The sequence below is a fragment of the Xiphophorus couchianus genome, chromosome 4, assembly GCF_001444195.1.
Source record: "Xiphophorus couchianus chromosome 4, X_couchianus-1.0, whole genome shotgun sequence".
Taxonomy (NCBI): Eukaryota; Metazoa; Chordata; class Actinopteri; order Cyprinodontiformes; family Poeciliidae; genus Xiphophorus; species Xiphophorus couchianus.
The window spans coordinates 26138574-26153994 of NC_040231.1; the positions used below are offsets into that span (position 1 = coordinate 26138574).

The following is a 15421-nucleotide window of genomic DNA, read 5'->3' on the forward strand; positions in this document are numbered from 1 at the left end:
ATCGGAAAAATGTTGCCGACATTCCCTTGGTAGGGTCAGAGTTTTCCTAAACAATATGATAACATGGATTTACATACGCTACCATTTGACTTTGTCTGGTAAAAACTAGCCTTTTGGCTAGTGGCTGAGAATGATATGGTGTGTGAAATTAAAACCTAGACTTAAAAATTTTAGATCAGTCATACAAAACGCAATTGGTTGTCATGTTTTTGTGACATCTGCCAGTATTTCTCAATTATAGTCATTTTTCTTCAATACTTACATCTGTCCCAGTAAAAGCAGTTTCATCGACAAGATAGTGTGCCCCATATGCCCAACTATTTGAGAGTGACATATGAATAAGACATGTTTTAATACTTGGAAAGCCTCTGAACTGCTGGATACTAAGATGAAACTACAGAAAACATGCGGTCTAAATACATCATTATTGAAGTTTCCTTAAAGATTTGAGACATTTTTTAATTTTGAGTTAAAATATTTTGGTTTGTGTTGCCTGACGGTCACCTAGCCTTATTACTACTACACCTATAATGATTTAGTGAAGTAAGCTTTCTACTGAAAAACCATTAAAGCATTGGTGAAACATAAAGTGATTCAGATTTCTAAAATGCAACGGTTTAAAAACATGAAGATACGGAGACTGCAGAAAAAGAGATAATCTGACATTACACACTGAAAGCAAATTTTTGTTTTGATTTATCAACAATATTACAATTTTCACATGGTGAAACTGGAGAGAAAATTCACATTTTTACTGACTTGAATGAAAGCTATGACTACTTCATTCTTGTCTGTCTCCCACGTTTAGTGAAGTCTCTTAAAGCTCTGGTGCACTGGCCCCCCCGCCACGCTTCACTGGGCAAATATGACATGAATTGCTTTTGCAGGCTCAGTGTGTGAAGCAGAGTATTGATTTACATGCAACACCATTTTCTTACCTTTCAAATTGCTGGTGGTCTGCGCTGCACGAATAGCATTCCAGGTGTTTTCTGCTTTGTGTTTGGAAAACAGGCATGTTATCACCATGGAAGAACACATCTTTTTTCCATTTAAATGAGCAGCTCTTTTGCCGAGCAATTTCTTCAGTCATTTTGAGACCAGATGTCACTGTAACAACATTGGAATTTCCCAAAAGCAACAGAGCCATTCTCTTCCCTGGCCTTTAGTTCAACCTGTTTGAGTTATTTTCAGACAGGCCATAGAAAAAGTGTTTCACTTTTATTTGGATCAAATCAAAGTGAATTCTTAATTTTTCTAGAATTTAACGGGGCAGTGTTATGTATTTTCCGGGCACATAGTTTCATTTCATAGCACAATTAAGTAACTATGTTACCGTCAGTTGTTATAAAAACGATTTTTACCGAATGAAATTATGAAAACTTTGACGTCACAATTTAAACACCTTGAAAATGTGCCTCTATCTCTTTAAGAAGCTTCTGTTGTTTCTGACACTCCGCCGCCAGCACGTCATCACAACAAAGCCTTTTAAGACTTTAATAATGTTTTTGTTAGCAGTTCTTATGATGAGTTAGTCAGACGGCTTGTCCTCCATAGCAAGCCATCTACTCTCTTCCACACACAATTAAAGAATATCCACCAAAAAACCCACTTAAAACCCACTTTCCTGGAGCGAGCGAGGCTGCTGTGAACTTGCCAGTTTTGGAAATTTTCTGACAAATGTGGGAGTTTTATTCAGATTTCTTGACATTATTGGTGTAATAACTGAAGAGACGGCCAGAGTGGTACGATAATGAAAGTTGTGCATGGAGAGATTAGAGAGGTCTGGTTGATGAAATTCTACTCCCTCAATGAAAATAAAAGCCTCATTTTTAATACCTAAGTATTTATCCAGTCCCCATGCTTTTAAAATTCTAAAAATCTGAGCTCTCGTGGGAGGTAAAAGCATAAATTAACAGATTCTTCTCCTTTCCACACATCAGTCAGTTTATCTTAATATGTTGTAAGTTTTTGTAGAGACGGATGAAGATAACATAACCTTCCCCCAGAATAAAAGTCAACGGACTGCCTTCCCTGAATGCCCCCCTCCTAAACTGTGCAGACTGCCAACCTCCATAGGAAGGAGCAGTTATTTCCCACAGTGACAAAGTGAACACAGATGGCAGGGGTTGCACTCCAGTGTCAGTGTATCAAAGCAAATATTCACCTTAAGAGGCAGACATCTTTATACATTTTGCCATCCTTCTCGATTTTCACTTTATGACAACAAATACCCACTGTGAAGTGGTTTGTAGCTTTGCTGACAGCACCTGTGTTCAGGGGACCTGGATGAAAGAGACTGGAGTGGAAAAAAAAAAGTTTTAGTGCCTTTGATTACCAGATTTTTTTTTCTCTTTTTCTTTGAAGCCAGACATCAAAATATCTCTTCTCTGTTCTATTTTGTAACAGAGGAGCAGTTTTCCTGTTTACATTTCCCAACAATGAAATCTACTTTTACTCAAGAATCTACTATACACAACCTTTTATTGAATTTATCGCCCCCTTATCACCGTACACTCTCTTTGTTATAAAATCCATCTCTTTCTCTAAACTCCGTTCTGTGCCACACGTTAGAAATCAGTGTACTTTTTTCCGAATTTGGTGAGAGCCCCTGCTCTCATCAGACAGAAGCTCAGTTGTAAGCACAAGATAGGAGCCCTTTTCGCCGGAACGTTCCAGCCGCTCGCTTGTTGAGTCTAAAAAGGTCTGACTGTTGAGAGGCCGTCTTGTTTTCTTCTTGCCAGAGGGCCACCACAGGAGGTGAAGTCATAAACATGGCTGGGAAAGTGGAACTGGCAGAAGCGAGGAACTCTGTGTGAATCTCCCTACAAAGACACATGACTTCATAACACCTGTCAGCACGAGTGCAGACTAAATAGGCCAATGTGTGGCTTTCTCTTTACCGACACTGTTTCTATTAAGCTAGATTGTTGTGCACATTAAGCACCAAGATTTAAATTTAACCTAATTTCCTCCAGCTTTTGCTTTGAACTCTGGCAACTTGACTATATTTTACATACAAAAAACTATAATTCATGACCTACAGATGTGTTCTCAAACTAAATATATTACTGTGCAAATATAACAGGAGGTTAATACATTAAACCTTCAGGATTCATGATAGCTCATTGTCACACACTATAAATTGTTAAAGATAATAAAAACTTTGACTTTGTTTTTAACTAAAGAAAAGCAGAAAATAGGCCCAAGTTTCTATTTCGACCTAATTGTGACATTTTTAACTGCTCAGAAGCATTTTAAAAGGGATTAACATGTTTTTTTCAGTCGAGCAGACACTGGAGCAGTAATTGGAAAATCGTGGCCTTGGTACTGAGCTTCTAATAATGAGACATGGCTCTTGTTGTGTTGAGGATATTAATAATGTACAAAAAAATCCAGGAGCCGGTGTTGGACACTCCTGGATAATTAATGTTCACTCTCCAACTTGACACCAGTTGATTCGGTAGGTGAAGGAGTGTGTTAAATATTTAATCGTGCCACCGTGCAACTTGGAGTGTGTTTCAGTTGCTCCCTGTTTTATGTGGAAAGGTGGCTGGGTTTTTTGTTGTTTTTTTGTCACTGTTTGATCTAATAACTGTGCCTGATATTAGCAAAAATAAAAAAGCATCTGCCCACTTGCTACTTGCTACCTGTTGTAGAAAAAAACTATACTACTGAATGATGATGTAATGGCAGGAAATGTGATTGTAAAAACAAAAATCTCTATTTATATTGTACATGTAGTGTTAGTAGGGCTGTACAGTTGGTAGCCTTGCAGCAAGAAGGTCCTGGGTTCGATTCCCGGCCCGGGGTCTTTCTGCACGGAGTTTGCGTGTTCTCCCTGTGCATGCATGGGGTCTCTCCGGGTACTCCAGCTTCCTCCCACAGTCCAAAAACATGCCTGTCAGGTTAATTGGTCTCTCTAAATTCTCCCTAGGTGTGACAGACTGCGACAGACTGGCAACCTGTCCAGGGTGTACCCCGCCTCTCGCCCAGAACGTTAGCTGGAGATAGGCACTAGCACCCCTCCCAACCCCATTAGGGACAAGTGTACAGAAAATGGATGGATGGATGTAGTGTAGTGTTAGGAGATCTGATTTAAGGACTGTTGGTAGCTTGTGAGACAGAGTAATTTTCCATAGTGAATCGTATCCTGTACCAACACTCATCGAGGAAGAAGCCATTACTCAGAAAGAAAGATAAAAAATCATTTGGAGTTTGCAGATGCACTCTGAGACAGACACTTTCATTATTGGAGAAACGTCCTGCGCTCTCATGAAACTGAAGTGGAACCGTCTGTCCATATTGCCCATTGTCAAATTTGGAGAACCTTTGTAAGCCTGGAAACACAGTCCCAACCATGAAATATGGGGGTGACAGCATAATGTTGTGAGGCTGCTTTGAAGCAAGAGGAACTGGTATAGCTCATAAGAACATTATGTGGAAATATTAAAGCAACATCTAAAGATACCAGGCAGGAAGTTGAATCTTGATCTTCCAGTGGATAATAACCCTAAACATAAAGTCAAAGTGGTCATTAAGTAGCTTAATAACAAGGACAATAAAGTCAATGTTTTGGTGTGGCCATAACAAAACCCTGAATTTATATAGAGAATTTGTGGTAAGAGCTTTTTAAGGTGTGTGTGCAAATAAGGTGGCAAGTTTGGTCGGATTTATCTTTAGACAGCAAGAAAAAGCAGGAGACTGCAGCAGCCTGTATAATCTCTATGTCATTGAGAAATGAATTGTAAAGGATGAGAAATACTTACATTTTTAGAGAAAACTCTTATTCATTAGGTAATGAAATTATGCTTGACTTGGTGCATCCAAGTACTCTTTCATACATCATGTCATTTGGCTATTAGCTATACTTCACTAGATGTCTTGTTTGTTTTCAGTATCTAACTTTTTTGGATGACCAGTTAATCTCTTATTCTTTTATACATTCTTAAACTAAAGAAAAGCATTTGTATTTAAACATTTCCAAAAATAAATAAAAAATGCACCTGCACATATCAGAACGAACACAAGACTGTTTCATTTACGGTAAAAATTAAAAGTTCTGAGAAAGAGGATCTACAAAGATTTACAAGTGAGCTTAAGCACTGCTACGGCTGTCGGGATTTTATGTTTTCGACAAACATGCACTTTAATTTTTTTTCTGCTTTTCATAGAAAAGCCACATTTGTTTATTTGTTCTGATCAGCACTGCTTTTCAGTTGTTTCATCATTTTGAGTTGCCTCTAACGAAACTCAACACTTTGTTTCACAGATGTTTCACAGTAAATGTGACGTGAATGAGTATTTCTGCTGAATTGCTGCAGGCTTTTTAATGTGAAGCAGATGGAAGAGGGAGTTTGCATTACCAGCAAAGGCCAGATTGGAGTAAATCAGTAAACACTCAGGAATCTTTTGAAAGTATGAAAATGATCTTAGAATAAAAGCTTTATTGGTTCGTGGTCTGTGCCTTTTGGACAATATTGCACACAACTACTGTCTTGTTGTGCGACTAGCCAAGCGCTTATTGTTTGGTGTTTTTTGGTTGTGGGTTGTGTCTTTTTTTGATATAATTTTTGTCTAAAAGTACGAAGATGAACTTTAAGATCTAATTTCCCTCTTGATGACTTTTTGATATTTGTAAGCTAAGCTAACAAGTCACAATTGACAAGAACACTAGTAAGCAAAGCTGTCATGAAGATGAAACATCTGAGAATTGATCTCTGGATGTATTTCAGCCGCTGCATCATTTGCAATAAAAAGCATAAGGCCAATTTAGGAAAAAGCAGGTGTATTACTTTACAATTGCTTCATATCCTCTAGCTGACTTGTCCCCTTGAGGAGTGGAGACAACAGAAATATCAACTGCACAGCCTGGCCTGACTGCCTATTTTTCACCTCACTCATTCTCAGTACCGCTGCCAGAGGCTTGTTTAAAAAAAAAAAAAGGTGCTATTGCTGATAAGATGACAAGATTTATAAGTAATGATATGTTGCTCGTTGGTTGTGCTGGAGGGCAGGTTTTTAGGGTGATGACAGAACTGGAGCAACATTGTAAAAGCAGCACCACAGTTGCTGTTTGACAACATACTAAAAAAATATAAACAGTTAAACAGCAGGAATTATGAACACATGGACAATTTCACTAATAAAATTATTCTAAACCCAGTTTTCTAAAAAAAAAATAATAATAATAAAAATAATGGTTAACCAGGTATACAGGGCTGTGACAATTTCTCAAAGAACTCTTTTAATTCTTTAATTTGCTTAATTCTTTATGTAATTTTACTTTGTATTATTTCCCCCCCCTCATCCCTAAGCAGTTATGTGTTTTACAGATGATCGTTTTATCGTTGCACACCTTCTCTTTACATTAACTGTGACTAAGAAATATTGAAGATTATAAGGGGGGGAAAAACACAAAACCTTTTCAGTTCCCTTTATTTTCTGTATCAAAAAAGAGAAGCAAACCATTTCTATAGTAAACAGAGCGTAACATTTTTAGTTTGAAGTTGCACATTTTTCTGTACTAAAACCACTATAAAATACTGTTGTAAAACTAATATTATGGAACACAATACTTCAATACATGTTCCCAACAAAGCTTAAAATGGCCACATATAACTTTTCAAGATTACTAAACTGGCTGTGAATTAAAGGCTGGATTGGAAAAAACAATATAGTGAAAGGTGGACACATCTTTTAAAGAACAAACTAATTTATCAGATGATTTGATCACTCCAGGATATTTTTGATAAGATTGCTCAATTACTAAAATACCCTATAGCTTACAGCCATGGAGATGATAACGAAGACCCACTGTGAATTGCAAAAACCACCATTGTATGTCTTGTAAGTAAAGACTATAAGGACTGAACAATTTGAAGCAATTTAAACTTCAGAGTCAGTCGTGTGTGTGCGGTGTTTGCACATCTGTAATTGCACGCGCATGCACGCTTCATGCATCATGAATCTTATTGGGTTACAGTCCGAGTTTCCTCAGGGCAGCGGTGTTTTTTAGTTGTGGCTTGATGCATGCCAGGAACAAGGTTGTTTTGTTTGGGGGAACATGATGAATTAAAGAGCGATTGGTGAACGACGCCGTTGCATCCATTTCCCAACAACAGCCTTTCACCTCTCACATGTAGCCCATTGCTCATAGACAAACCCATCTGTTTCTCCATTCCCAGGGTAAGGCCAGCCTTGACAGAGCTGCCTAGACACTATTTCACAAGTGTCTTATGTGGGAAGACACAGATGGTTTTTCTGTTGTCCCCTATCTGTCAAAATCTCTGTCTTGGTGTTTCTCCGTCGCCTTAGACTCGTATTAGAATACCTTTCTTGCTGAATCGTATTCCTCATATTTACTCTGTCATTTTCCCATCTCTAGTTTCCTTTCTTCCCCTTCTCTACCCCCCTCCCCTTCCCTTTATCCACCCTCCTCATTTTTAAAAGCCACATGCTCCCAGCCCGTCTGGCTCAGTTGCTCTCTGCCAATGAAGGGCTTTTTATTGGGCTGAGATTGAGTGCAGCCAAGCAGGGCCTGGCTATAGTGCTGATGCTGGGGCCAGTCTCACAGTCCCTCAACCCCTCACTCACCCCTACCCCCCTCCTGACTGCACAGCCCACTCCACATGCCTGTTCTGGTTTGGCCCTGTCGCCCAGAAGGAGATTACTTGTCTCTGCTGCCCTTAATTGCCGACAGTAGCAGAAAAGAGCCAGAGAGAGAGGAGAGAGGGAACAGTGTTGGTTTGTTGTGCTGTTCGCTGACAAGCTTGGGCTCTTGCTGTCAAATCTTTCCTCTGGTTCAGTCCCTTTTATTAAGATCTATGTTATTATTAGATCTCAGCACATACCAGTTGTGATAAAGCACTCTGAGAGTAAATTGTGCAATATATAAAACAGACGGCCAATGTGTTACGAAAGCAAAACTGACAAACGATAACACTCAGTCCATTACATTATCGTAAAAACAGTAGTTAGTTCTCTTTTTTCCTCTTTTCCTGCTCTTAAAGTCACTGATATTGCCCAGGGGCTTTCTTCCAGCAGCTAGTGCTCTTGCACCCTTTTACTTTTTTAAATTTTTATTCCAAATGATCATTATATCACTTTTAGTTATTTTTGAATCCCCTCAGGGTTAAACAAAGCGAATTAAATAGCTGGATATTAATTAAACTGGAACTATTTGAAGACACTGTTAAAGTTTCTATTTTTACCGAATGAAATTTTGCAGGTTGGTTTCATCTAACTGGACTCATGTTGTGCCTGTTCTGTGAAGTACATTTAAACTCTTTTAAAATATTTTTTGACAGCTATAATCCAATATCTGACAATCCATATTTCAATGTTTTGCGTTTTGTGGCGCATGGTTATTTGTAGTTATAATTGTATTACCTGCATGTGTGTATGAGTATTTTGAAACACGAATGAGCAGTATGTGATCTTCTCTTTGTCAGAAACCAAAGTTATTCAGAATAGAGGTTTTGTCCATTCTCTACCATATAGTGGATTTGTACATATTCAAAACATGGTTGACATTAATGTAACGTGTCTCGACTCACCTTCTCAACCAACTAGTTGATTGGATACATGTAGAATATGATATTTATAGATGAGAGGTAACAGAATGAAAGCAATCAAATTGGAAAAATATAAACTGGAACATTCACATAATTAAACCAGTAGAAGTTCTGAAGATGACCATTTCCCTTATTATTCTGCATTTACACAAGGCAACTACTGTACACTTGTTTACAGACCTGTCACCTCCTTCAGGTTTTTTGGTTGCCAGTTTCATATTTTGAAGCTGAATACACCAGTTGTTAGTAGGTCTCAGTCTCAATTCATAGTAGAAGTATATAAACAACCTTTATTGTTCCAAAAGGGGGAAATTCAGGTGTAACAGCAGCATCATAATTTGCAGGTGCACATAAAAAAAAAAAACTTCCAGAAGTTTTAAAAAATATATGTGAAAAAGAAACCAAAAGATTAACAATAGTAGTAGTTTATGCTTTGTAAGATTATAACATGGAGAGATTCTGCAATTATTAGAATAGAAATATCATAGTCATGATCCAAAGGATGTGCATCTGAGTTGGCTATTTTTTTTTACATAATGTGCCTGAGTATTGAACTTTATAAAACACAACTGACTATTTACGATGCAGTAAGTTAGTACAGAAAAAACAGATGCTCAACAACAGCAGAAATGTTACTAAAGTGAGAAAAAATATTGCAAATGATTGTGCTAATGCCAGCAAAGATCTATACACTCATTAAATTTGTTGGGATCAGCGATGGTTGTGGAGTCCAAGAGCTGCTGGCAGGAAGGATCTGCGATAACGCTCCTTTGTGCATTTAGGATGCAGCAATCTCCAGTTCTGTATATCACCTGCTAAACCGTCACAGAAATTACATATTGCCTGCAATTCAAAAATCTCAATTCAACAACTGAGATTGTTGAACTCAGTTATTATCTAAAAGCTGAATACAGCCCTGCGGACTGTAGAATATGTGAAGCCAGTTAATGGATTCTCCATTTGCAGAGTTACTCTACACTTGTCAAGCAGAAATTGAATGCACAAAAAAGGTTACTCATAGGTCTACTTTGTTCTATTTAAATCTACACAAGTATTTATTTGCATATTAATTCAGTACACTTCTGTATACATTAAAAACCTTTTAAGTTAAAGAATTTTTTTAATATATACAGTATATACTGTATAAACTATAGAACTACCTTATTTCCCTTGAGCTGAGCTAATTTGCTGTATGTTTAAATTCAACATACAGATGCTGCAGTTTTAATATTCCTCTCATTTTACCATTGGCAAGAGAGCAAATAAGCACATTTCCCACATTGTCACAGTAAAGTAAATGTGAGAACAGCACTCTTGCTTGAATGCAAGACTGATTGCTGCATTTATCATCTGTTGGCACACTGGCAAGGTTAAAGTGTGCTTGTATCTACTTTCTGAAAGCAGTTTGGACCGCAGCCATGCGGCAGACATGCATTTCTATGTTGAACATTAGCCAAATGTCAGAGGAGTTTATGAGCAAGCAGAACCTTTTTGTCTCGCAGTTGTCCGGCTTCAAAAGGAAAGTAAATTGGAAGCATTTAGCTTGTAAAACAGCGTTCACACTGAGGCAGTTTAATGCAGCTGACTTAAATCGTTGAGCACATTTGTCCTTTTTTGCACAGAATGCCCCAAAGCTGTGTTCCTGCCTGACTTAACACACTAACAGGCAGACACATCAATGTTTTGCTCCCCCACTATGTTTTTGTATAAGTCAAAATAATCAATTTCATATCATTACTTTTTTTTCCACAACAAACCCAAATTAAATTGAATGTGTAAACAAGCCCACTCCTACTTTATTAAAGCCTTTTTGATGAATATGGAGGGCTTGAGAAAACCTCTTTGTCACACAACCACAATATTTTGTGCCCTTTTGATTAACAAGAATGGAAACAATTAGGTGGTGGAGGCAGTGAGGCAAAGCAACACATTCAACAGCTTTAAATGCTAATTAACTAATGGAGGATGAAGGAGCAAGCAACTGGCAGGGTCTCACATGATCACACTCCAGCTCTGGATGCAGCTTTGCTTGTTCCATGAAAACTACCACCATTTTGTTTCCTTGAGGAACCACTAACAACCCAGCCATCTTGTGTACCGAGTGATTTGTTTATAATGATCCTAAATGAGTCCAATGATTCCATGAAGAGCTTGGTGTCAAATCTTTCCTGTTACTTTTGTGGTGCATTTGTCTCGGAACTCTAATCTGGAGATTATGTGGGAAAAATCAGTGAGATTTGCTAATTGTCGCGCTAAGGAAAAGCACAAGTCGGTAACAATGCTTCATTCCATTGTATGCCTTCAAGCACTGAAGGAACATGTTGACACAGGGATATTGTGCTCTGTGTCGCACTGGTTTAATATTAACCGTTAGAGGGGCTAAAAATAGTTCACTATGTTTTTATATGTGATGAGGGCATATGGCATTGTCAAAAGTCCAACCTTTTCTCTTTTTTTAGGTGTTTCTGACTGGGAACCTGAAAGATCTGACTTCTCAGTATAAATAGACTGCAACAAAGTTGTGAGTTGGGAAACCAGTGGGATTGTTGTGAAGCTACTCACTGGTGGCACTACAAACATTACAAGAACATCTTCACTCACTGATGATGTACAGCTCTATAGGCTACTTATTTATTGACAAACAGACCATGAGGGCTGCTAATAAATTGTACATATATGGACCTTACATTGAATTTTATATGCCTAGTAGCCATATTAGATATTGAACTAGAAGTTGTCTGACTTTTCTTCAGTATTTTTTTTGTGTGTTCTTGTTGTATTTCCAGCTGGGAGCTTGGAAAAATCAATTTCCAAATAACACATATCATCTATCCCAACTATGGCTTGTGGTGTATGATATTTCTATTAGACCATGTTGCACTCACTTGGATTTGGTAAATTTTTTGTTTTATCAAAGCATCCACTGTGATTGACGCTCCTGGTAGAGAGGAGTAAAAAGCCTTCCTGTAAATTATTTTTGGCTAATCAGTGGTTTTTAGATGCCACCTTTTGGTGCAGTTCTCCAAAGGTGAACTTTTACATCTCTTGTCATCTGCTTCATCATCATAGGTGGCAAGATAAATCTGGGTCCTCAGCCAAACCTGTTTGTCACAGGTTTGGGTTTTTAATTACTAGTATGACTGTAGACATGGGCAAGTGTAAGGGAGTCAGCAGAAATTTGAATACATAGAAAATTGTCTTTCCCATTTCGAAGTGGGCCTTTGTGCTATGTAATATTCATAAGCCAGGAAAACTAGAAGTCATCGATTAATAAGTAAAAAAATTCCTAGATACATTTTGATCTTTTTAAAAAACTGAGCAGAAAGTTAAATGAATTCTTTTGTTGCACTTGTTTTGGTGGGGAATGTTCGAGATGCCAATATTTGTGCCTCTGGCATTTTTGTAATAAAATTCTTGCTATTTCCTGTAGGATGTTTTCCACACCGAATAAATGTATTCAAGTTTGCATTTGTGCTTTATGAAACACATATTTTATGGATTTCTCCACATCTTTCATTGCATTAATTGAGTGTTTGTGTTGTACAGCCATAAATATAAGCCACTTTTCAGTCATGAAACATGTGACATTGCTTAACAGTGTGTTAAATTGCCAACCGTCTGTTTGGTATCTTTTATCGTAATGTTCTTTGAAGCCTCACTTAGACGTGGCAGCACATTTGCAGAAAGAGCAGCATGCTCGCGTGATATTTCTCATCTGGTGGGTGAGAGAAAGAAAGACGGACTGAGTGCTGTGTTAAAATGTTATGATAACAAGGAAGTGGACTCGTTTCTTGTGCTCCCAGTGGAATAGATGGATTTTGAAACTTCAATTGGGTACACAGTGATCTTGCTGAGATGCATAAACACTGGATAACGAAACATGAATTACAGACTCGCGTTTAATTTTTTATTTGCTTCAAAATGTCTGCTTGATTTTTACGTAATAAAGTGCCTTTTAGATTTAGAAATTATAAAGAATTTAATGACGAATGAATTTGTTTGTTATATTAGAAAGCAGAGAAAGGCTTTCTGTCTTGTTTGGTAAATCAATTATGTTCTTTTTTTTTCTTCTACTGTATGTTATCTGACAACTTATGATCCGTTGTATACTTTGATTAAATTGGCAACATTTGTTTCTGCCTGGTATGAAATTGTCCCAACTGTAACAGTTTGCAAAATAAGCTTCAAATTGGTCTCTACTTAACAAACCTCTACAAACTGTTGTTTTACTGATTCCCCAGTGGAAAGTAGTTTTTGTTGTCTTTTTTTTCAGCCTGTATTTGCAGTTAGTCTAAATGGCCAGAAAAGAACTCCCGGCCCAATTTAGTGCTTGTCTAAATAAAATGAAGGGATTTAAGCAACAAATTACTTTGGGGAAATGAATGATTTTACACATATTTCTATAACAAAAAATACTTAAACAAGAGACTAAAAGATTTTCCTTCTGGTATTTTTCTGTTTAAGAAAATCAGACGGTCTTCCATGTACATTAACCTCAAGTAGACCTCAGGGAGCAGCAGTAAATTTGATTGTAAAATTAGATTCGAGTGCTTTTCTAGTGCGACAGCAGGCTCCAGGTGTTAGCGGGCATCCTGTTTGATTCGGTCTTTCACAACAGGCTATTAGAAGTGTTTTAAAGTACGATGAAAGAATTATTAGAAACCTGAAAGGACAATATAATCATCAGGATGAAAACGGAGAAATCTTAAGCAAATAATTACATTTACAAACAAACATTTTGTATAAGATTACAAATAGCTTCATCATAGGGAATGAAAATAAATAAAAGTCCTTGAACAGGACCTATATAGTGAACACAAACAGAAAAAACATGATGCATCATAAATTCTTTTAGAAAAAGATGTAGAAAAAAGAGAATTGAACCATCAACCATCAGGAGATTGTTGAGGATCTTCGTAACATTGCTGCAGAAAGAAACGAGCCACAAATATAATACATTTACGCAATGTATTATATGGTCTTGTTTCAGAAACATGGTTCATGTTGGTCGTATGATTTTGTTGTTATTATCTTACCATGATGGTGGCTTAAGCTAGCGCAGGAGTTCACCAGCAGAGCAGTGTGAGGATTAGTGTCAGCAGCTCAAACAATAAGATTAGTTCATATAAACGGATGAAGTAATTAGGATCACAGATGAGCCCATCTGAGGTCAGTGTGTTTAAAAACAAGTGTAGATGCAGCGAATGGTGGGTGTGTGTCATTACTTTAACTACATGCTGATGTTGCAGTTTAATGCTAAATCACTAACACACACATAAAACAGATCAGAGCTGATGATATTCTGCAGCATTAACAACATTCATCCTAGTGAATTAATTATGGGTGTTCAATTGTATGTCTAGTTAAGAAAAAATTGTTACTAAATTATTCAATGAGAATAGAAAACACAAAAAAGGAGGAGGCGTGGCTTCAATATTTAAGAATACCATAAATTGTAGTAAAATCTCTTTGGGTCACTTCACCTCTTTTGAGTATCTTGGAATTGAGGTTAAAGGCCGCAAACGAACTTTGACAGTAACTCTATACAAAACTCCAACTTTTGTGGAAAATTTCTTTACTGACTTGAATGAACTTCTGTCTCTTATATGTATTGATTATGATTGTTTAATAATTGTCGGTGATTTCAACATTCATGTTGACAACCCCCAAGACAGAGGGGCAAAAAAGCTCGCTAATATTTTAGAGACTTTTGGTCTAACACAACATGTCAAACAAGCAACACACACTCAAGGACACACACTGGACCTGGTTATCAGTAAGGGTGTGAATATTTCCAATGTCTCTGTAACTGATGTCGCCCTGTCGGATCACTTCGCTGTTATTTTTGAAAGTTCTTTATCTTTTAACCCACTTGGACAAACAGCAACCATCACAAAACGTTCTCTCACTGAAAACACAGCAGAAACTTTTAATCAAATCTACTCTTCTTCCTCACCCTTAAGCTGTAATGATGTAGATAAGTTGGTAAATGATTTTCAGTCTAAAGTCTCAGATATTATTGATTCCATTGCCCCAATTAAAATGAAGGTTGTGTCTGATAAAAAGAAATCTCCATGGAGAAATGCACAAACAGTTAGATCTGCAAGACAACTCTGCCGCAGGGCAGAACGAAAATGGCGTAAAACTCAACTCCTTATAGTTGACAGAATCACAAACCCTCCTGTGACGTTACCACCTGAATTCCAATGTATTGCCGCCTGCAACCAGTTTTCCAGCTTCTTTTCAGAGAAAATTCAAAAAATCAGAGGATTAATCTGTACATCCACTATAAAGTCAGTACCAATGCTGTGCCCAAACAAAACAAATACAGGAAAAATGACCCAATTTCAACTACTTAATTTTAAAACCTTAGAGGAAATTATAAGTCAACTAAGCTCCAGTTCCTGCTGTCTGGATGTTTTACCCTCACATTTCTTTAAGAAAGTCCTGCCTGTTATTGCTGCTGATCTGATCCAGATAGTAAACTCGTCGCTCTCATCAGGCGTTTTCCCCCAGGCTCTGAAAACAGCAGTAATCAAACCACTTATAAAAAAGAACAATCTGGACAAATCACTAATGCAGAATTACAGGCCGACCTCCAACCTCCCATTCATCAGCAAAGTTATTGAAAAAGCTGTGTGTAAACAATTAACTAGCTTCCTAACTATAACCAACCTCTTTGACTCCTTCCAGTCTGGTTTTCGTGCTTACCACAGCACAGAGACCGCCCTCGTAAAAGTGTTCAATGACATCCATATAAATACGGACTGTGGCAGAACCACAGTGCTGGTTCTGTTGGACCTCAGTGCAGCTTTTGACACTGTTGACCATGACATATTACTGAATCG

At 37.5% G+C, this 15421-nt stretch overlaps 1 protein-coding gene across 3 annotated transcripts in view; it reads left to right on the forward strand.

Annotated features, from left to right (window-relative positions):
* Positions 1–15421, forward strand: part of trip4 (thyroid hormone receptor interactor 4) — a 93438-nt gene that overhangs the window by 20940 nt on the left and 57077 nt on the right. Inside the window, exon 12 of one of the 3 annotated variants that reach the window (XM_028015896.1) lies at positions 11033–11095. The exons of the other annotated variants lie outside the window; for them this stretch is intronic. Within the exon in view, the coding sequence (XP_027871697.1) occupies positions 11033–11080 (48 nt within the window). The 3' untranslated portion in view covers positions 11081–11095. Of the gene's footprint in view, positions 1–11032; positions 11096–15421 lie in introns of those variants that run through there. 3 annotated transcript variants of the gene reach the window in all.